Source organism: Pelophylax lessonae, assembly GCF_965119305.1.
Source record: "Pelophylax lessonae genome assembly, chromosome: 2".
NCBI classification, from domain to species: domain Eukaryota; kingdom Metazoa; phylum Chordata; class Amphibia; order Anura; family Ranidae; genus Pelophylax; species Pelophylax lessonae.
In genome coordinates, this window is record NC_138769.1 from 15,581,455 (window position 1) to 15,604,646 (window position 23,192).

General features: G+C 45.1%; 1 protein-coding gene across 8 annotated transcripts in view; it reads left to right on the plus strand.

Moving 5' to 3' along the window:
- The window catches only part of STXBP5L (syntaxin binding protein 5L), a 504,619-nt gene that overhangs the window by 236,792 nt on the left and 244,635 nt on the right, over positions 1–23,192 (plus strand). For all 8 annotated transcript variants that reach the window (XM_082247637.1, XM_082247640.1, XM_082247638.1 and 5 more), the window contains exon 5: positions 19,801–19,935. In XM_082247637.1, coding sequence (XP_082103763.1) covers positions 19,801–19,935 — 135 coding nt within the window. The remainder of the gene's footprint in view (positions 1–19,800; positions 19,936–23,192) is intronic.

Genomic DNA, 23,192 nt, shown 5'->3' on the forward strand with positions numbered 1-23,192 from the left:
AAGCTAATCAGCGGGTGCCAGCTAATGGATGTCCGCCGGCACCCACTAATCGGCGTGGAGGGCCTTTTGGACAGAGCTCTGCCTATTGTTCACATAGGCAGCAGTGGCAGCTGGTGCTCCATGGGCCAGGGGGTGGCAGATGGACCACACCAGCCTGCACACCGTATCCCGCCCCCCCCCCCGGTCGCCGGATCACTCACTGTGAACATGTGGAGGGCAGGCATCAGCGGCGGCGGCTTCTCCCCGGTCTCCCGCGTCCCCTCCCTCCTCCTCCTCCTTGGCCAATGGAATGGCTTCTCCTTTCGGCCAATCAGGAAAGGGGTCTCAGGACCCGCTTCCTGATTGGCCAGGAGGAGGATCCATGTGACAATAGCGAATATTCATTTGCTATTGTCACAACTGGGTGGATTCAGGGCACAGTGCTCTGCGCCCCGAGGCCATCCTTTTTTGCAGCCTATTAGAGCCCCTGGCTCTAACCACGTGCTTCAAAAAAAGAAAAACCCCATTAGAATTCATGCGTGTAGATTAGGGGGCGGGACGCATGGATAGTAGGGCGGCGCCCCTGCGCCCCCAATGGTCGGGCCGCCACTGATAGGCAGGGTTCTGTACTGTCAGTTGGAAGTAATGAATTTTCTTTCCCTGCAAAGCAAGGAATAAAATCTACCCCTTCCCTTAGTTAAAGCCCCTCACATAGTGTACCTAAACACTGGTTAGGCACACATTTAACCCTTTGATTGCCCTAGCTCTTTAACCCCTTCCCAGCCAGTGTCATTAGTACAGTGACAGTGCATATTTTTAGCACTGATTTGTATTCGTGTCATTGGTTCCCATTACTAGTATATAAAATAAATAAACATTCTTGTATATATCCCATAGTTTGTAGACGCTATATATTTTGTCAAACCAATCAGTTACACCCATTGGGATTTTTTTTAATCAAAATTATGTAGCCTAAATTTATTAAATTTGATTTTTTTCCAGTTTTTTTATTGAATATGTTTTTTAGCAGAACGTAAAAAATATATATATATTTTATTTTCAAAATTGTCGATCTTTTTTTTTTTTGTTCATAGCGCATAAGATAAAAACGCAGATGTGATCAAATACCACCAAAAGAAATCTCTATTTTTTGGCGAAAAAATTATATAAATTTTGTTTGCGTACATCGTTGCATGATTGTGACATTGCCAGGTAAAGTAAGCACAGCGCTGAATAGCAAAAAATGACCTGGTCATGCAGGGGGTAAAATCTTCCGGAGCTCAAGTGGTTAAGGGAGTCCTTTGAGAATCCCCCCAGGCCACCGGAACTAATGTCCCCATTGGAAGATTTCCCCTCTATTACTTTTTTTTGGGGACAACCTAATGGTAAACCAGACAAAGAGAGAGGGTGAATCTCCCTAACGGGGACACAGAGAGCAATAAAAACTGACAGGGGTTCTAATCCCTCTCCACTCTATCCAAAACAAGACCCTGCTTTAAGCTACAGTGCCCCTAGTCTAAATTTCGTGTTTGCAGCTAGGATGTAGCCAGCCTGAGCTTTCAGGTTTTGTTAGGTTTACCTTAAGCCCAGGAACATGACTTGCTTCTGCCTGCTGCTGTGGAGTGTTCTTCACTGATTGGATTAGGACGATGCAATGTTTTGGGTTTACTGAGAATTTTATGCAAATATTGTGGTTTGCGGAAGAGAAAAAATATTTGGTGAGACCTTGTAAAATAGACCTTTGCCTCGCAGGCTTTGCTTGTAGGTAATGTAGTGGTAGAAGGCCCTTTTCTCCTGGGCTGCGGTCTGGGGAAAGTGTAGCTCAAGGGAGGTAAATTCATCGCCTCCTGGGCTCTTTTGCCACCGCCAATCCTAGTGTGGAGACCCTGCTTTAAGATGGAGTGTCCCCAGTCTAAATTTCGTGTTTGCAGCTAGGCTGTAGCCAGCCTGAGCTTTCGGGTTTTGTTAGGATTACCTTAAGCCCAGGAACATGACTTGCTTCTGCCTGCTGCTGTGGAGTGTTCTTCGCTGAAAAGATTTGGACGATGTTTTGAGTTTACTGAGAATTTTTTGCAAATATTGTGGTTTGCGGAAGAGAAACAATATTTGGAGAGACCTTTTAAAATAGACCTTTGCCTCCCAGGTTTTGCTTGGAGATAATGTAGTGGTGGAAAGCCCTTTTCTCCTGGGCTGCGGCCTGGGGAAAGTGTGGCTCAAGTGAAGTCCATTCTTCGCCTCCTAGGCTCTTTTGCTACTGCCAATCCTAGTGTGGAGACCCTGCTTTAAGCTGGAGTGTCCCTAGTCTAAATTTCGTGTTTGCAGCTAGGCTGTAGCCAACCTGAGCTTTCTTTATGTCATCTGAGTTTTGTTAGGTTTATCTTAAGCCCAGGAACATGACTTGCTTCTGCCTGCTGCTGTGAAGTGTTCTTCACTGAATAGATTTGGACGATGCAATGTTTTGGGGTTGCTGAGGATTTTATGCAAATAATGTGGTTTGGGGAAGAGAAAAAATATTTGGAGAGACCTTCTAAAATAGACTTTTGCCTCACAGGCTTTGCTTGTAGGTAATGTAGTGGTGGAAAGCCCTTTTCTCCTGGGCTGCTGCCAGGAAGAGTGTAGCTCCAGGGAGTTCCATTCTTCACCTCCTGGGCTCTTTTGCCCTTGCCAATCCTAGTGTAGAGACCCTACTTTAAGCTGGAGTGTCCCCAGTCTAAATGTCCTGTTTGCAGCTAGGCTGTAGCCAGCCTGAGCTTTCTTAGTTATCTGGGTTTTGTTAGGTTGACTTGATTCTGCCTGCTGCTTTTGAGTGTTATTCACTGGATAGATTGGGAAGATACAATTTTTGGGGTTACTGAGGATTATTTTGCAAAAAATGTGGCGAAATGTGGGTTGGGAAAGAGATAAAATATTTGGATAGACCATGTAAAATAGACCTTTGCCTCCCAGGCTTTGCTTGGAGAGGATGTAGTGGTGGAAGGCCCTTTCCTCCTAGGCTGTAGCCTAGGGAGGTTGTAGCTCCAGAGAGGTCCATTATTCAGCTCCTGGGCTCTTTGGCCACCGCCAGTCCTAGTGTAGAGACGTTGCTTTAAGCGGGAGTGCCCCTAGCCTAAATTTTATGCCTACAGCTAGGCCTTAGGCAGCTTGAGCTTTTTGTTATCTGTGTTTGTTGAGTTTCTCTTAATCCCAAGAATATTGTTTACTTCTGCCTGCTGCTGTTGAGTGCTCTTCAGTAGATAGAGTGGGAAGATACAATGAATTGGGTTACTGAAGGTCTTCGAGGGTTTTATTGCCAGTGGCGTAAGTTGGTGAAGAGAATTAATATTTGGAGAGACCTTCTAGAATAGCTGTTTGCCTCCCAGGCTTTGTTTCTTTCCGGGCTGCTGCCTGGGGAGGGTGTACCTCCAGAAAGTTCTATTATTTGCCTCCTAAGCCTTGTAAGCCTTTTACCTGGAGGGGAAAGCCAGACCCAAATAGAGTGTGTTTGTTGTCTTCGCTGTCCTAAACTTACCTGTGGCAAAGGCCGTAGAAACTGGAAGGTAGCCACCCATCTAAGTCCTATAGCTGACCTGTGGCAAAAGGTCTAACATATACTAGAAGATAATTGCTTGTCTGGGCCTAAAAAGTTCTTTGAGAAATCTACTATGCTGAAGAAAGTTCTGCTGCTGTTTTTGGGCATCCTGTAACTCTTAACCCCTCTCTCCCCAAGTCTGTTGAGCCAATAAATTGCAAAAAAAATAGTGATTGAAGTGTGTCCGAAGTCTATCGTTGTTGGTGGGTTGGCAACTTGTTTGGGTGCAGCTACAAGGCAGATCATCAGCAGGGAAAGCAGAAGAGCCCATTAAAATCAAGCAACTCCTTAGGGTGTCAATGCTACACTAACTTTGCAAATTGGTTTGCCAGTTGAATAGAGACTATATATACCTTGCGGCTTTGAAGTGGTTTACGGGGTTATGGCTAAAGTTAATTTTTTCTCAGCTGGCAGCTGGCTTTCTTATTAAAGCGTTTCGAGTGGCTCATGAACCTCTGAAATGCTTTCAGAAGCAGCAGGAGGGGATTACCGTTCAAACCGGTGAGCCTGGAACAATCCGACAGTGCGGCCGGCTGGTCCTAGAGCTGATCAAAGACTAGATCATTTTGGATCACCTCTATGGCCTTGGAGCACCAAAGCCACGCCATGATGTCACTACCGGTCCAAGGTGGAAGTAAACAATTTTTTATTTTTTTAAAGAAAAAGAGCAAAAACATTTTTTTTTTTTTTTTTGATCTTTTGCTTTTAAAGGTAAAGGAGAGATGTGAGGTCTTTTTGACCCCAGATCTCTCCATAAAGAGGACCTGTCATCCTTATTTCTATTACAAAGGATGTTTACATTCCTTGCAATAGGAATAAAAGTGATAAAAAAAAATGAAAGGGACAGTGTAAAAATAAAAAATGAAAAGCAAAATAAATAAGAAAAAATGTAAAACATCCCGATCTCTTCATGCTTGCGCACAGAAGCGAATGCATACGTAAGTCGCGCACACATATGGAAACGGTAAAACAGTATTTGCACCACACATGTGAGGTATCACCGCGACTGTCAGAGCAAGAGCAATAATTCTAGCACTAGACCTCTACTGTAACTCTAAACAGGTAACCTGTAAAAAATTTTAAAGCGTGGCCTATGGATATCTTTAAGTACCGTAGTTTGTCGCCATTCCAGGAGCATGCGCAATTTTAAAACGTGACATGTTATGTATCTATTTACTCGGCGTAATATCAGCTTTCACATTTTACAAAAAAAATTGGGATATTGTAACGGGAGTCACTTTGGATGGGGCGGCCCAGTGGAACCCAGCTTACCTTTGAGAGGTCTGGCATTGGGACAAGAGGATGTCAGCCTTGCTGTACAAGCACTGGGGCCACCCTGTCTTCTCTCCAGTGGCTAAAAGGACTCCAGGAAGAAGGCCAGTCCACACTTCTCCCCATCAGCGGTTATGTTCTACGAGAGATGCAGAGGTTGGCTGGGTGAGTAACGCTGTGTTCCGGACAATTTGTTTTGGTACAGACGTTGGGGGACAGGAACTACAGACTAACTTCAAAGTCAACCCATTAGGGGGTCTTCTTCTGTGTTAGTCTCCTTCTGAAAGGTGGGAGATGTAACTGGAGTCACTTTGGTTGGGGGGCCCATGGAACCAGGCTTACCTTCGAGAGGTTGAGAAATCCCTCTCTCAGCTCCCTAGGCCCCTCTTACGTGTAAGTAACCCTGTAACTATTAGGGACACAGGGTGAGTCAGAAAATGATGGACAGCTACTTAATGGACACTGAGAATATGGTTTGGATTACTTAAAATCGGACAGTAATATTTATAAACAATATACCTGAAGGAATATATGTAGACTCTGGGACTCTAGGCCTAGGATCCATGTTAAAGGCACAGCCGCCTATTGCCAATAAGAGACTGCTTCACACAGTCAGACTAATAGCAGATGCTAATATCATCAGCTCAACCACCTGTCTTCCACACATTGTTGATTGTGCTGATTAACTCACCTATTGTCTACAGTGGGGATGTGTTTACACTTATAATATGTATTGTACATCAGGAGCTCGATGACAGAAAGTCTGCTAATTAATTAACTCAAGTTCATTAAATCACTGTCATCTGTTAGTTGCTGAGGGGAAAAATAGAATACTGTTTATGTTGGTTGTTCCTTAGATATGTTAATTAAATTTCTGTACACAATTTCATCTGATTATGATAATGTAATCAGGTACCTGACCAGGAGGGGTAATAAAAAGCAAAAGGCCAATATATCGAGGGCCGATATGCACTTTCCCTGGTATAACGGAATCGGCCCCTGAGGTTACCAATATTACCGATATTTCGGGAAAGTGCTTGTACCGAAGTGATGCCTGCAGCTAAAAGCATAATCCTGGTACCGGCATCCATAGCCGACGGTCGGCTGTCTTGTAATGACAACCGATGCGGCTGTGAAGCTGCTTGGCTGTCATTACAAGGAGCGGGAGGGGACGTCCCCTCCCGCCGCCCGGGTCTCACGTCCCACCGGGAGACCCGGGCAACCAGCCTTTACGGCCGCTGAAGACTCGATCAAAGCAGCATTCTGATCGGGTCTCCATGTAAAAACCCGGAAGTGATGTCATGAAATCACTTCAGGGTACTCGGCGCCAGATTAAAAAAAATGACAGCATTCAAAACGGCCAAACTTGACGTTTTGAATGCTTTTAAGTGCAGAGGAGGGGTTTGGGGCCTTTTAGACCTCCAGATCCCTCCACAAGAGTACCCGTCAAGTAAAAAGAAAAAAATGTTTTTTAATGTACAAAACTATCGGCCAATACCGATACGCAATGACCAAAATATCGTTATCGGCAATGAAAAAAACGATATCGGTCGATCACTAGTTAGAAGTAATTTTCTAGCAAAAATACTGATTTAAACTTGAAAACAAAAAGTGCCAGAAAAAGCGTGGTCTGCAAGTGGTTAAAACGCACGAATTCTTTTATGAAGAATTCATTAGAATATGAATGTGAATGTATTTATTTTGAGTTGTGTGATATCTCGGTGTATTTATATTACACCGGACGGGTCTAGTATTAGGACCAGGCGCACTTGCTGACATCTGTTTATCATGTTGTCATTTTGTTGTTTGTCTTATGTAAATTTGCTTGTTTTGATCTGTATGCTGCACAGTTCCGCATAATGAGGTCATCGGCACGTTACCGTCGCCTCCTGTCTCTCCCTACTTTGATTTGCTGGCCATGAGCCCAGATCTGAGTGTGACAACGAGTAAAATGAGTGAACTGGCTGCATTCCCTCTACAGACTGCAGGGCTGTCGCTTTTCGTACTGGTAGAAGAAGCTTATCAATTTTACCAGCACTTTCTTAAATTGTATATGTAGTTACGAAGGCAGGCACCACCGTACAACCAGTGATGATACTCCCTATTCATCTATAGCTACTGTGAAAGTAATCTTCAATTCAAGAGTTTTCCAATAAATATGTTTTAGGGTTTTTTTGGCCCACTTTGATTAAGGTGACCAGATTTTTTCTTTTTTTTTTTAACTCTTTTTATTAAAGGAGATAAAGCTTTTGGTACAATAAACAAAGCACTCAACATGAGCGCCAAAAATATAATACGGTACAGCATTTTACAATGAGTTTCAAAACATCCAGTATGCAGCATCCATCACGTTATAAGGTCAGTAAGCATGTCAAGTAAAAAAAAGATTCAACAATATGACTATCAGGGAGTGTCGAAATCAACAGTCCAAAAAAAAACGTTAGGTTCAAAGAGGTAACCAGTACTCTCAATGATATCCTTAAAGCGGAGTTCCGGCCTCAGAAACGTATTTGAGATAAAAATACCACGGGAGAGTCAGGGCTAGTGCATTTCAGCAATGATAGCCTCTGAACTGTCCCAGGTTGCACTTACCTTTTAGAAGAAGTACTTACCTTGAAAATTTCTTGTCCAGCGCTGCCATCTCAGGTGTGGGCAGCTGAGCCAGGGCGTCCTCTTCGGTCCCAGAATGCCCTGCACCGGCCCGGCTCGTCAGTTCCGGTGCAGGCACGTCATCCCTGCACAGCTTCTGGGCATGCCCAGAAGCTGTTTAGCAGGGAATGACACGCCTGCACCGGAAGTGACAAGCGGGGCCGGTGCAGGCGCATTGACTCCTGGGAGCGATGACGTTCAGCTCCTAGGCCTAGGAGTCAACCCAAGCAGGAAGCGATGGCGCGGGCTGCGGACACAGATGGAGGAAGTAGAAGTAAAGCAAAAAAAAAAATTGGGAGTATCCAATTGTTTTTTAGGTGATTTAAAGCAAGCGGAACTCCGCTTTAAGCATGTGACATAGTGAGGGCAGAAGAGCACCATGCGCCCCAGACCTTATCTAATTTAGCCGGACATCCTCTATGTTCAAATACAAGTTTTTCATAAGGTAACACATGATTTACCAACTGCAACCACATACACACCGAGGCAGGATTGGGCTGAATCCATTTAAGAGCAACTGCCTTGCGGGTCAAAAATAATGTCTCCACTGGCATAATTCTAGTATGCCTCGGCCTCTGCTCCTCATCCAAAACCCCCAACAAACAAATCAGTGGGGTGCATGGGACTGGGACAGACAGGACTGCAGACAATACATCGGTCACCCATTTCCAACATCCGGCTATGAATGGACACAGGCACATGAAATGGGCGAAGTCTGCACGCGGGCAAGTTCATCTAGTACATGTAGGGGCTGGCAAGTGGTGCATTGCATGCAGCCTAACCGGTGTCAAATAGGATTGATGACCCATGCATAAATAAATCAATTTATTGTTGACTGCTGGAGATACTGAGAGATGAGAAGAGCATGCCTCCTCCCAGTCCTCGTCAGACAAATCAGGGATAATTTGCTGCCATTTAGTGTGGACTGTCAGTGGGGTTCTGTTAATTGTAACGGATAATAAATGTAGGTTATCCCTATCATCGGGGTAGTTGGAAAGGCCTACGTCATTAGTCCCAAACTGGGAGTGAAGTGCATGACGAAGTTGGAGGTATCTATAGAAGGCAGTTCACGGAAGATCATATTTACCCTGCAGCGCATGAAAGTAAATTAAGACATTCCCCTCATATACATCCCCCAAGGTAATAACTCCCTGAAGCCCCATACACACGTACCGATCGTCGGCCGAACGATTGGCCGTCTTTTGTCCCTGGGCTGTCGTGTCAGTTGAAAAGTGCAAAAGACTGCACAAGAATTTTGTCCGCCGACTACAGCCGACTGCAGAAGTGATGTCATGTGATGGTTAACTTTCCCTGTGTTATTTCTTTTCTGAGCATGCCCAGTCTTGCAAATCTGCTGTCTGTCGGCCGAATTCTGTATTGACTGGCGAACAATCGGCCGTTCTGGTGTCGGCATACAAAAATTTTAATGCTTGCACAACAGATTCTTTTCGGCCGAAAGTGCGCTGTCGGCTGTCGGAAGCATCATACTAACAAGCCGAAAATCGGCCGATCGTTCGTCGGCCGAAGCTTTTCGGCCGACAATATGCACGTGTGTACGGGCCTTTACTCTGCCAGAACCGAAAATCCATAAACAATTGAAGCCCGGGAAACATTGGGTTATGCCAAAGAGGCAGAGCTGAGTCAATGTCCCCAAAGTCCGCAATCTTCTTGGCCTCCCGCCACACCGCTCTGGCCATGGTAAGCATCGGAATGAGGCGCCCACCCAGAGTCCTGACCGGAGCCTCTAGAGCCACCAGCAAGTCTCTTAGCCCAAGCACCCGTGCAAGGTATGACTCAACCACAAACGGGGTGTTCACAACCAACCAGTCAGTCAGGTGGCGCAATTGTCCTGCTAGATAATAGTAGTACAAATTGGGCAGTGCCATGCCCACCTCCTCCTTGAACTTCAGCAAGTTTTCTTCACCATGTCTAGATGCCTAAATGCATTGAGTTGCTGCCATGTGATTGGCTGATTAGAAATCTGGGTTACCAAGCAATTCAACGGGTGTACCTAATAAAGTGGGCGGTGAGTGTATATGTAGAAGTCGTGTCCTCGCAGGGATTGTTTAGTCTAACAATGAACACAAATATCTCTCAGCCTCCTGGTTATTTGTTGCACACCACTGTTTATTTCCCCCTTAACCACTTGAACACTGGAAGGCTTTTACCCCCTTCATAACCAGACCATTTATTGATAATTAGCACTGCGCTATTTTAACTGGTAATTGCACGGTCATGCAACAACTAAACCCAAATTAAATTTATATAATGTTTTTCCCCCACAAATAGAGCTTTCATTTGGCGGTTTGTGTTTACAACTGGTTTTTTTTTATTATATAAACTAAAAAAGACTGGAAAAAAAAAACAATATTTACTACTTTCTGTTATAAAACATATCCAAAAAAATCTAATTTCTTCATAAATTTAGCCAAAATGTATTCTGCTACTTTGATAAAAAGAAAAAAAAATCACAATAAGTGTATATTTATTTGTTTGTGTGAAAGTTATGGCGTCTACAAACTATGGTATATGTACTGGAATTTATGCAGCTATAGAAGCTATACTTGTAATGGCGGTGATCAGCGACTTCTAGTGTGGCTGTGATCATGCGGGCAATCTGGCACTAACTGACGCTGGCTGGGAAGATCACTAACTGACGTCACCAGTGACACTAAGTGCCGGTTCACATTGTGAATCCACTGCGGGTTCCTACATCGCACCTGACTCGTAGGCAGTTCACACTGCCGTATGCGAACTGCTGGGAGTGTCAATACAAAGTTAAGGACATCCCCAGATTAGTTTGCATATCGCAGTGCGAACTGTCAGTTCGTACAGGAATCGGATCGCATAGGTGTGAACACCCATGCGATCCGATTCTGATGCAGACCAAAAAAAGGGTCCTGCGTGACTTCGGTCTGAATGCGATGCGAGATCAGCCATGCAATCTGTATGGCTGAATTTGCATCGCACAGACATCGCATATGTGTGAACCGGCACTAATAAAGCAATCAGTGATAATAATATACGCTGATACTGTACTAATGACACTGGCTGAAAAAAGGGAAGGAATGAGAAAAGCACCTCTAAGTACAGTATATTTTATTATGCAGACAGGCAACAAGTGAAGACTCACATAATGGCTGCTCAATATAGGCTCATCTGGGGGGGTACAAGCCCTAGGGTAGATGTCCAGCACAGCCTTGACAGTCCGGAGATGTGACAGTCGGGATGGCTGCAGAAGACGGGGGAATGGCGGCTAGCCTGCGTCTTTTACGGGTACAACTTGTGATAAATCAACTCGAGACAAAGCGTGGTTCAGTGTGTGACGTCACCAAAAGGCAGAGGAGAACCACAACGTGTTTCAGAGCATGCGTGAAGCTCAAACAGAGCATGCATGCTCCTTTGTCAAGCGATCGCTTCTCTCCATTCCTGCATTTATTTACAGAGTTGGCTTCACTCTTTAGAAGAACTATTCCTGCCCTTAGTGCTTATTGCAGATCAGACTTCCATATTCACAGGTGAACTCACCTTTATTAAGGACTTTCATCTATGGACTTCATGGACTGTGCTCAACCAGTTTGTTGTCATTACCTTGTGTGCTAACATTAACCCTTTCTAATGACACTGGCTGAGAAGGGGTTAACATCTAGGGGCAATTAAGGGGTTAACCATGTGTATAACAAGCGTAATGTGTGCTGCTCTTAGGACTCTTTCAAACGGTCCGCCTCCGTAGGCGGATCCGTGCTGCTCAGCGAGGATCGATCCGCCGATCCCCGCTGAGCCGGCGGATGACAGCTCCGTCTCCACTTGCAGTGCGGAGAGGGAGGTGTCACAGCTCCCGCTGCTCTCTATGGGGGATCGGATGAGAGCGGACCGCCTGTCCGCTCTCATCCGATCCCTGAACGGATGGAAAAATAGGGTTTCCATCCATCCGGATTTCACGGACAGGATCGGATACGGATGGCAGCGGGTGTCAGCGGAGGTGTCTTCGCTGACATCCGCTGCCCCATAGAGCTGCATGGAGGATCCGATCAGATCCGCCTAAAAAACTGACAGGCGGATCTGATCGGACCGCCCGTGTGAAAGAGCCCTTACTTACTGATCTGGCTGTTTTACCTTCCTGCTTTTCCTGGGGGAAGAAACAGCCAGATCGCTGTTTCAAGGTACGCAGTATTCTGTGTGTTTGTAAACATAGAACTTTCTGCTGTGATTGGACAAAGCCGATCAGTAGGTTTCAGCCTATATCATCTGCTGCCAAACTTGGGTTGTGTCCAATCACAGCACAGATCTGCAGGGAAGCGTGTATGTGCGCCCCAAAACCGGAAGAAAGCCAGCAACGTACATGTACGTTTATAATTTAACAAAAAATGGGTTTGGCGCTGCTGTGCGCGTGATATAATTTTTACGACGTCGTCACGCCCCTGACGATGTAATCGCTGACAAAACGCGTTGGGTAGGGTCTGGACGTGTGACGCCATCTTGCACCGGGACGCAGCGGCCATCTTTGTGGTTGGAAACCACCTAGTCCTTATGGAATCACAAACTCTTTTCAAATCCTGGATTATGTGAGTTGAGCAAGACCGCGCAATTGTCCGTTAAAGTATCGCAGTGCCGAATCACAAAATATGGCCTGGTCATTAAGGGGGCAAATCCTTCCGGTCCAGAAGTGGGGAAGTAGCGAAGTGCCGAATTGCAAAAAATGGCCTGGTCATTAAGGGGGTAAAACCTTCCGGTCCAGAAGTGGTTATAGATGCAGGACGCAGGACTGTCCCAGTAAATCCAGAACAGTTGGGATCTATACATCAGAGAACCCGAGTCCTGATGAATGTGTCTAACTAGCTGTGTTATTACTGGGATGGCGGGGAACCTTCGCAGACACACCAGGCACAGTTTTTGCCCCTTCCAACACAAATTCCCTCTCCCCCAATCTCTTTGTGGCGCCCCCCCCCCTCCCCCACCTCGCATGATACCACAAGCCAAGGGCAGCCTCCCCTCCTTCCCACCCCTTTTTCCGTCCTTGTCTATCAGTGTTTAGTTAAAGCTTGTAGGAGGAGTTTTCATTCCACTCTGACTGTTCTATGAGGTTGCATGAGCCCTGACCCTCTGTCTGGACAGCACTGATTGGCCCTGTGCTGATCACAGGCACCTTCCCAAGAAAAAAAAAAATAGCAATATGCACCAAACTGAGCATGTGCAAAGTGACTCCAAAGGCTCTGTTCTATCAGGTGATAGATTGGGGACAGTGGAAGAAGGGGAGGATCAGAGAAGACAGGGTCAAACAGTCTTTTTACACAACGCAGAGGATTAACCCTTAGGTTCCACAGTGAGTATAACAAGCCTGCTTTACTGCATATACAGGCTAATTTTACTGTTCTGGGTTTAGTAATAGTTTAAAAAAGATACCAAACACACACTGATTATTTTTGTATTGTCCCTTCTATTTCTGTATGTGGATGATGGCACTGTAATTACTTTAATTAAAAAAAAACATTTAAGTACCTTTTTCCCTAATCAACATACAGCGGTCACGTGACCCAGCTTTCTCCCAGCCTGTCTGCAGGGAAACACAAGCAGGAGGAGCCCCTAGTCCTCTGAAATGCTGGTCACATGTTCAAAAGAACAAAAAAAACAGGCTTTAGAATACAGAGTAAAAATAAATAAATAATATCAATAAACTGTTTTAAATTGTCATACAAGTATATATATGAAATCAAATGTGATGATGAAGAAGCAGCAGGAATAGTGGAGGAAGCACATATCCACAGACCGGAGGAAGCAGAAGCAGGGAGATCCTTGCAGTGCGGAAAACTGGAGGTGCATGGAGCAAATGGGAAGGGGGAACCATAAAAACTTTAAATTTAGGAACAAGGAAGAGCAGGTACAAGGTAGCAGGGTTCAGGGCAGAAACAGGACAATGGCTGTCAATATCTGGCAGCAAGCAAAACACTGGAGCGAGAGGCAACTTAGTAGGGGAGGACCTACAGAGTAAATACCCTCACAGCAGCCAGCATCAGGTGGAAACTGATACTCAGTCATACAACACTGTACGCAAATGTACAACACTGTATGCATTTTTTTTTTTATTCTCCTCCGCCATCTCCCGCTGTAATTGGACACAGTGCAGGGGCGTAACTACAGAGGTTGCAGAGGTTGCAATTGCAACCGGGTCCTATGCGGCTCCACTGTACGCCTGGATAGGAGGGGCGGTGGGGGCAGCATGTATAGAAATCACTGTCCTACTTTTTCCTCCTGTAGCTGCAGGAGGAAAATGGAGGAGATTGGTTCCTCTGTATGCTGCCCCCGCCACTCCTCCTATCCAGTTCACTTGTGTTCTTCTGTCTCTTGGCCCCTGTGTGCTCCCCTAGTCCCCCCCCCTTATTGTGCTGCAACCCCCCCCCCCACTGTGCTCTCTCCCCTCTCCTGCCAGCTGCTGCAGGGGATGTGTCACAATAGAGAACCAGGAAGGGGTCGGTAAATATGTAAATTACCAGCTCCTTCCTTTTCTGAATGGACAGAGTCATAGTCAGTGACATTGTAAAAAAATTAAATAAAATGATAAAAAATAATACAATTACAATACCAAAAAATAAAAATTAATGACACCAGTGGGTAAACTTCCAGGATCGCAAAGGTCACACTTGCGACCGGGCCCTGGTATTCCACCACTGTGGGGAGGCCCAAGGATGGCAGGAAGGGGGCCCACTGCAGAACTTGTGAAAGGGTCCTGTTGCGGGACCGAAATAAAGGGCCCCACAACGAGAGTAAAGGGGTCCGGGGGGCCCTTCATGGTTTCTTGCACTGGGGCCCTGGAGGTTCCCAAAGCATAATTTTTCCACCTCCATGTTTGACGGTAGGGATGGTGTTCCTGAGGTCATAGGCAGCATTCCTCCTTCTCCAAACACGGCGAGTTGAGTTGATGCCAAAGAGCTCGATTTTGGTCCCATCTGACCACAACACTTTCACCCAGTTCTCCTCTCAATCATTTGGATGTTCATTAGCAAACTTCTGTACATGTGCTTTCCTGAGCAGGGGGACCTTGCAGGTGCTGCAGGATTTCAGTCCTTCACGGCGTAGTGGGTTACCAATTGTTTTCTTGGTGACTATGGTCCCAGCTGCCTTGAGATCATTGACCAGATTCTCCTGTAAAGTTCTGGGCTGATTCCTCACCATTCTCCTGATCATTGAAACTCCATGAGGTGAGATCTTCCATGGAGCTCCAGACCGAGGGAGAGTGACAGTTATTTTGTGTTTCTTCCATTTGTGAATAATCGCACTAACTGTTGTCACCCTCTCACCAAGCTGCTTTGCGATGGTCTTGTAGCCCATTCCAGCCTGGTGTAGGTCTACAATCTTGTCCCTGACATCCTTGGACAGCTCTTTGGTCTTGGCCATGGTGGAGAGATTGGAATCTGATTGATTGCTTCTATGGACAGGTGTCTTCTATACAGGTAACAAGCTGAGATTAGGAGCACTCCCTTTACGAGAGTGCTCCTAATGTTAGCTGGTTACCTGTATAGAAGACACCTGGGAGCCAGAAATGCTGCTGATAGGGGATCAATTACTTATTTCACTCATTAAAATGCAGATCAATTTATAACTTGCCATTTTCTGGATATTTTTGTTGCTATTCTGTCTCTCACTGTTAAAATAAACCGACCATTAAAATGATAGACTGATCATTTCTTTGTCAGTGGGCAAATGTACAAAACCGGCAGGGGATCCAATACTTTTTCCCCTCACTGTAGGGTGCTATTACCTGTCATGCACTTAGGGAACAGCTGGGTATTTTGCAGCAGTCTTCAAGTGAGATTGCAATTGAAGGAAACAAAGCTGAAAGTTGAGCAAGAACTGTGTGCTATTATTTTTAAATCTGTAAAATAAATATACCGGGACATTAATATAGAAAATTAAACTTTTGGTATATTTGCTACATTTGATAATGTTGTCTTTTTAACAAGTCCATTTCACTATGCACCTCTGTAGTGTTTGGGCTTTCCATTTATCGAGCGGACTCTGGAGAAAATCTAGGACTCGGTATAAATGATTGTTGGAAAGAGAAACGCATTCATCGCCTGAAGTAGAGCGAGGGTTTTTTTTTTTTTTTTTTCCGATGTGCTAGCAAATTGTTTAATTCTTCCCATCATTGTGCTTAATTATATCTATGAGAAAAAAATGAGACCACAGAGGCAGAGAACCCCCCAGATATTTGGCATAATGTGCCTGCATGATAATTGAAAGTTCTCTGTGAAAGAATTTAGATTTTATGGGGAGCGATGGATGCTGCTTTTATTATTGAAACCTAATCCAGCAAATTCCTATTAACATTTTATTAATATCCACAGTGGACATTGGAGAACTACTTCATTAGCAGTGACAGTGGTTTATGTTTGGCGCTGGAAGTTTCTAATATCTTTTTTACTTTTAATTTTTTTATTTAACCAGTTCTGGACCGGAAGAATTTGCCCCCTTTAATGACCAGGCCATTTTGTTGCGATTTGGCACTGCGTCAATTTAACGTAAAATTGCGCGGTCGTGCGACGATGTACCTAAATAAAATTGATGTCCTTTTTTGCCCACAAATAGAGCTTTCTTTTGGTGGTATTTGATCACCTGTGCGATTTTTATCTTTTGCGCTATAAACAAAAAAAGAGCAACAATTCTGAAATAAAAAAACAATATTTTTCACATCCTGCTGTATAACATTCCCAAAAAAAAAAAACATTTAAATAAACCATTTTCATCCTTTTTAGGCCAATTTGTATTCTGCTTTATATTTTTGGTAAAATAGCATATTTTGATTTGTTTGCGCAAAAGTTATCACGTCTACAAACTAGGGGAAAGATTTATGTCATTTTGTATTTATTTATTTATTTTTTTTACTAGTAATGGCGGCGATCAGCGATTTTTAGCGGGACTGCGACATTGCGGCAGACAGATCGGACCCTAACTGACATTTTTGACACTTTTGGTGGGACCAGTGACATTACTACAGTAATCAGTGCTAAAAATATGCACTGTTACTGTAATAATGACATTGGCAGGGAAGGGGTTAACCTAGGGGTGATCAAAGGGTTAAGCGTGAGCCTAAGGGAGTGTTTACTAACTGTATGGGGGTTGGGCTTGTGAAATGATCATAGAGACCTGGGATCCTATATAGAAGAGAGAAAAGCGATCAGCTGTGTTTACAACAGCTGACCGTTCTTCTCTCTTAGCGGGGAGCGTTCCCCGCTGAGCAGGTGGAATACAGGTCCGTCTCCGCTTACTTTGCAGAGACAGACCTGTCAGATCCCCGCTCTCCTCTATGGGAGATTGGATGATAACGGACCGCCTGTCCATTTTCATCCGATCCGATCCTCCAGACGGATGGAAAATAGGGTTTCCATCCGTCTGGATTTCACAGATCGGATTGGATAGCAGCGGGTGTCAGTGGAGATGTCACCCCTGACATCCGCTGCCCTATAGGGATGCATGGAGGATCCGATCCGGTCCGCCTGAAAAAATGAACAGGCAGACCTGATCAGAAAGCCCGTATGAAAGGGGCCTATCCGAAAATCGAATGATTGTGCCTCGTACTGAGTTTTTCTTCAGATTTTCTTATAGTGTGTACCCTGCTTCAAGGATACTAAGCACACGCTGTTTAATTGACATTGTCCCTTCTATTTCTGTATATGTATGATGGAACTGTAATTATTTTAATAAAAAAAAAACTTTTTCCTAATCGATATACTGGCATCACATGACCCAGCTCTCTCCCATCCTGTCTGCAGGGAAACATAAGCAGGAGGAGCTTCTAGTCCTCTGCTGCTGGGCAAAATTTAAAAAAAGAGCCTTTAGAATACAGAGTAAAAATAAATAAGTAATATCAGTGTGACGGTACTCACCGTCACTGGGAGTGAAAGACAGATATTTAGTGGACACTGAGAATATGGTTTGGATTGCTTCAAATGGGCTTTGTGTTTACACTTATGATAATGTGTATTGAACTTCAATGTCAGAGACAGGCTCTCCCTATTGTCTGTGTATGGAGGTGTGATGTGTATTCTGTTAAGCCTGTCTGTCCCTTTGTTAATGAACTCACATATTGTTTCTGTCCAGGTGGCTAGATAATTAGTTCACGTCAATTCTATTTCTGTATACAATTTCATCTGCATATGATATTATAATCAGGCAAACCCTGACCTGTGTGTGGCAGTCTAATCAGGAGGGGGATGTCCATGCTGTATATAAACTGTGTGAGAATGTTCAATAAAGGAGAAGGTTCCAAAACGTATACAAGCTAAGTTGTCCGCTAGCTTTGTATGGGGGCGGCTGGAATATTTGATATCTATGTTCAATGCTGAAGGAGGCCATATACTAACGGAAGCCCACAGACACAGTGTGGGTCGGGGTTCCGTTACAATCAGTAATCTGTTTTAAATTGTCATACAAATATATATTTTTCAAATTAAATTTTTTTGGGCAATAACATTCTCCCCTGTGTGCCCGGGTCTCCCAGCAGTGCTGCTTGCTTCGCTCTCTCGCTGGCTGCTGCAGGTACACAGGAGGATGGAGAGTGGGGGAAGGGGCCTGTAAATATGTAATTTACTGGCCCCTTCCTTTTGTGAATTGGACACAGCTGATCACGTTGTAAAGAGCCAGTGTCATGAGTGGCGTGACCGGGAGGACATCATAGGACTGGGAGGATGTCATAGGACTGGGAGGACATCATAGGACCAGGAGGATGTCATAGGACTGGGAGGACATCATAGGACCGGGAGGATGTCATAGGACCGGGAGGACGTCATAGGACCGGGAGGACATCATAGGACCGGGAGGATGTCATAGGACCGGGAGGACATCATAGGACCGGGAGGATGTCATAGGACTGGGAGGACATCATAGGACCGGGAGGATGTCATAGGACCGGGAGGACATCATAGGACCGGGAGGACATCATAGGACCGGGAGGACATCATAGGACCGGGAGGACGTCATAGGACCGGGAGGACATCATAGGACCGGGAGGATGTCATAGGACTGGGAGGACATCATAGGACCGTGAGGATGCCATAGGACCGGGAGTACGTCATAGGACCAGGAGGATGTCATAGGACCAGGAGGACATCATAGGACTGGGTGGACGTCATATGACATCCTCCAAGAAGGACAAAAAGCCAGCCCAGTCCGTCAATCTGCTATAGCCCGAAGGGAACCGGGTAAAGCTAAACTCTATCTGCTCCTCCCCCCATAAACTAAAAACAATATTCATATATACAAAAAGGGGGAAAGAAAAGTGGGCTATCACACCTCTACAAGGTATAGATATACCATTCATAAAGGGACTTTACATGTGCTTACCAATGGGAGCCATGAGTACAAACAAATCTTATCAAAAATCCATACATTTATTATTTAATCCAATTAAAGGGAGAAATAGCCATCTCCTAATAAAAACATTGTACAACAACATCCGATTGCATCATTCCGGTGGGTTCTAAATTACAATAACAAGTAGCAAGTGTGTGAAATCAATGTGTTTCACAAGAATTGCTTCTTCAGGTTCCACGCTTGAATTAGAATGGCTAATACATATCAATCCACTATATATACGATGGTTCACCATGGATAGGCAAATAAGTGGCACAAAAAAATGTGAAAGACCATCCGAAAGAAAACTGGGGAGAACAGCAAGTGTAAGAAAAAAAATATGTCCTACTAGGTAAGTTTGAGTTTGGGGGTGGAGGAACCTGACTGGTCTCCACAGAGTCCTGACCTCAACCCAATAGAACACCTTTGGGATGAATTAGAGCGGAGACTGTGAGCCAGGCCTACTTGTCCAACATCAGTGCCTGACCTCACAAATGTGCTTCTTCTGGAAGAATGGTCAAACATTCCCATAGACACTCCTAAACCTTGTGGACAGCCTTCCCAGAAGAGTTGAAGCTGTTATAGCTGCAAAGGGGGGGCCAACTCAATGTTGAACCCTACGGACTAAGACTGGGATGCCATTAAAGTTAATGTACGTGTAAAGGCAGGTGTCCCAATACTTTTGACAATATAGTGTATATGCATGCGTATGTATATGGCATGATTTGTAAGGTTACTGACTGGTCCACTTTAAAGAATGTGTCTCAGACATCTATTGAAACTCGATGTAGACTGTAATGGAGGAAGGAAATCCCCTGTTATAACATGTGCTGCGAAGCCTCCCGGTTATCTGACATGAAAGCAGCCGTCCTATAGGCCTAACAAGATCTCCGCCTCCCAGTTCTTTACTGTTAGGGATATCAGTGAATGATGAAATGTTTGGCACCTTTAGCAATGATTGAAGGAACTTTTCTGATCTCTTCCAGGATTACGTGCTGCCATCTGCCTTTCCAGAGTAAATGGCTCTATGTGGGGACAGAGAGAGGAAACACACACATTGTAAATATTGAATCCTTCGTTCTGTCTGGATACGTCGTCATGTGGAACAAGGCAATAGAGCTGTGAGTATGACCCTGCATTCATAGTTATCATTACTGACGTATGCTGGGACTTTTATTTCCACTTAACTACACAATGTGATACAATATCTCACAAAAATGAGTACACCCCTCACATTTTTTGTAAATATTTTATTCTATCTTTTCATGTGACAACACTGAAGAAATGACACTTTGCTACAATGTAAAGTAGTGAGTGTACAGCTTGTATAACAGTGTAAATTTGCTGTCCCCTCAAAATAACTCAACACACAGCCATTAATGTCTAAACTGCTGGCAACAAAAGTGAGTACACCCCTAAGTGAAAATGTCCAAATTGGGTCCAAAGTGTCAATATTTTGTGTGACCACCATTATTTTCCAGCACTGCCTTAACCATCCTGGGCATGGAGTTCACCAGAGCTTCACAGGTTGCCACTGGAGTCCTCTTCCCCTCCTCCATGATGACATCACGGAGCTGGTGGATGTTAGAGACCTTGCGCTCCTCCACCTTCCGTTTGAGGATGCCCCACAGATGCTCAATAGGGTTTAGGTCTGGAGAGATACTTGGCCAGTTCATCACCTTTACCCTCTGCTTCTTTTGCGAGGCAGTGGTCATCTTGGAGGTGTTTTGGGTCGTTATCATATTAGAATACTGTCCTGCGGCCCAGTCTCCGAAGGGAGAGGACCATACTCTGCTTCAGTATGTCACAGTACATGTTGGCATTCATGGTTCCCTCAATGAGCTGTAGCTCCCCAGTGCTGGCAGCACTCATGCAGCCCCCGACCATGACACTCCCACCACCATGCTTGACTGTAGGCAAGACACACTTGTCTTTGTACTCCTCACCTGGTTGCCGCCACACATGCTTGACACCATCTGAACCAAATAAGTTTATCTTGGTCTCATCAGACCACAGGACATGGTTCCAGTAATCCATGTCCTTAGTCTGTTTTCGTCAGCAAACTGTTTGCAGACTTTCTTGTGCATCATCTTTAGAAGAGGCTTCCTTTTAGGACAACGGCAATGCAGACCAATTTGATGCAGTGTGTGGCGTATGGTCTGAGCACTGACAGGCTGACCCCCCACCCCTTCAACCTCTGCAGCAATGCTGGCAGCACTCATACCTCTATTACCCAAAGACAATCTCTGCTTATGACGCTGAGCACGTGCACTCAACTTCTTTGGTCGACCATGGTGAGGTCTGTTCTGAGTGGAACCTGTCCTGATAAACCGCTATATGGTCCTGGCCACCGTGCTGCAGCTCAGTTTCAATCTTCTTATAGCCTAGGCCATCTTTATGTAGAGCAACAATTCTTTTTTTCACATCCTCAGAGAGTTCTTTGCCATGAGGTACCATGTTGAACTTCCAGTGACCAGTATGAGAGAGTGAGAGCGATAACACCAAATTTACCACACCTGCTCCCATTCACACCTGAGACCTTGTAACACTAATGAGTCACATGACACCAGGGAGGGAAAATGGCTAATTGGGCCCAATTTGGAAATTTTCACTTAGGGGTGTACTCACTTTTGTTGCCAGCGGGTTAGACATTAATGGCTGTGTGTTGAGTTATTTTGAGACGACAGCAAATTTACACTGTTATACAAGCTGTACACTCACTGCTTTACATTGTAGCAAAGTGTCATTTCTTCAGTGTTGTCACATGAAAAGATAGAATAAAATATTTACAAAAATGTGAGGAGTGTACTTACTTTTGTGAGATACTGTATATGGGGGCTTTACCACCATTCTGTGAAAGTTTCTTCCTTTTCCTTGTAATGGCCCCCCAAGTGTTGTGTCCTACTAAGCCAGGTATAGCAGTGGTAATATCCCAGGGATTAGGGTTCTGATTTTGTCATTGGTGAAGATTTACTAAAACTGGTGCACACAGAATCTGATGCAACTCTTCACAGTAACCAATCAGATTCTAGGTTTTATTGTCAAAGCTTAATTCAACCAGCTGGTTACTAGGCACATCTGCACCAGATTCTGTGTGCATCGGTTTTATTAACACCCCCCCCCCCCCCAGCGTGTCAGTGTTCTGGGACCCCAAATTGTCAGTGGGTCATTGTTCTAGGATCCAAGTACCCATGTGTCATTGATCTGGGTCCCCCAAGTCTAAGTATATTATTGTTCTGGGATCCTAAGTGTCAGTGTGTGATTACTCTGGGACCCCCAAGTCTCAGTATATTATTGTTCTGAGACCCCAAGTGTCCGTGTGTCATTGGTCTGGGACCCCAAGTTTCAGTGTGTCATTGTTCTGGGACCCCAAGTGTCAGTGTGTCCTTGGCCTGGGACCCCCAAGTGTCAGTGTGTCCTTGGCCTGGGACCCCCAAGTGTCAGTGTGTCCTTGGCCTGGGACCCCCAAGTGTCAGTGTGTCATTGTTCTTCGACCCCCAAGTGTCAGTGTGTCATTGTTCTTCGACCCCCAAGTGTCAGTGTGTCATTGTTCTTCGACCCCAAGTGTCAGTGTGTCATTGTTCTTCGACCCCCAAGTGTCAGTGTCTCATTGTTCTTCGACCCCCAAGTGTCAGTGTGTCCTTGTTCTTCGACCCCAAGTGTCAGTGTGTCCTTGTTCTTCGACCCCAAGTGTCAGTGTGTCCTTGTTCTTCGACCCCAAGTGTCAGTGTGTCCTTGTTCTGGGACCCCAAGTGTCAGTGTGTCCTCGTTCTTCAACCCCAAGTATCAGTGTGTCATTGTTCTTTGACCCCCAAGTGTCAGTGTCTCATTGTTCTTCGACCCCCAAGTGTCAGTGTCTCATTGTTTTGGGACCCCCAAGTTTCAGTGTGTCATTGTTCTGGGACCCCAAGTGTCAGTGTGTCCTTGGCCTAGGACCCCCAAGTGTCAGTGTGTCCTTGGCCTGGGACCCCCAAGTGTCAGTGTGTCCTTGTTCTCAGACCCCCAAGTGTTAGTGTGTCCTTGTTCTCAGACCCACAAGTGTCAGTGTGTCCTTGTTTTCGGACCCCCAAGTGTCAGTGTGTCATTGTTCTGGGACCCTATGTGTTAGTGTGTCATTGGTTTTGTCAATTTACAAATGTTTGCGCGGAACTGTTCTGTGTCCCCCAAGTCTCAGTGACCCCCAGTTGTCTGTGTGTCATTCCTTGTTCTGGGAACCCCAAGTGTCAGGGTGTCATTGTTCTGGGACCCCAAGTGTCAGTGTGTCATGTAACCATAGTTACATAGTTATTTGTCAGCTGAAGCCGGGTGTCCATGTAGTTGGGAGAAGTGAGCGTGTCCAGGGGTCAGACGGAGGAGCACCGGTAAGAAATGCGGCTCG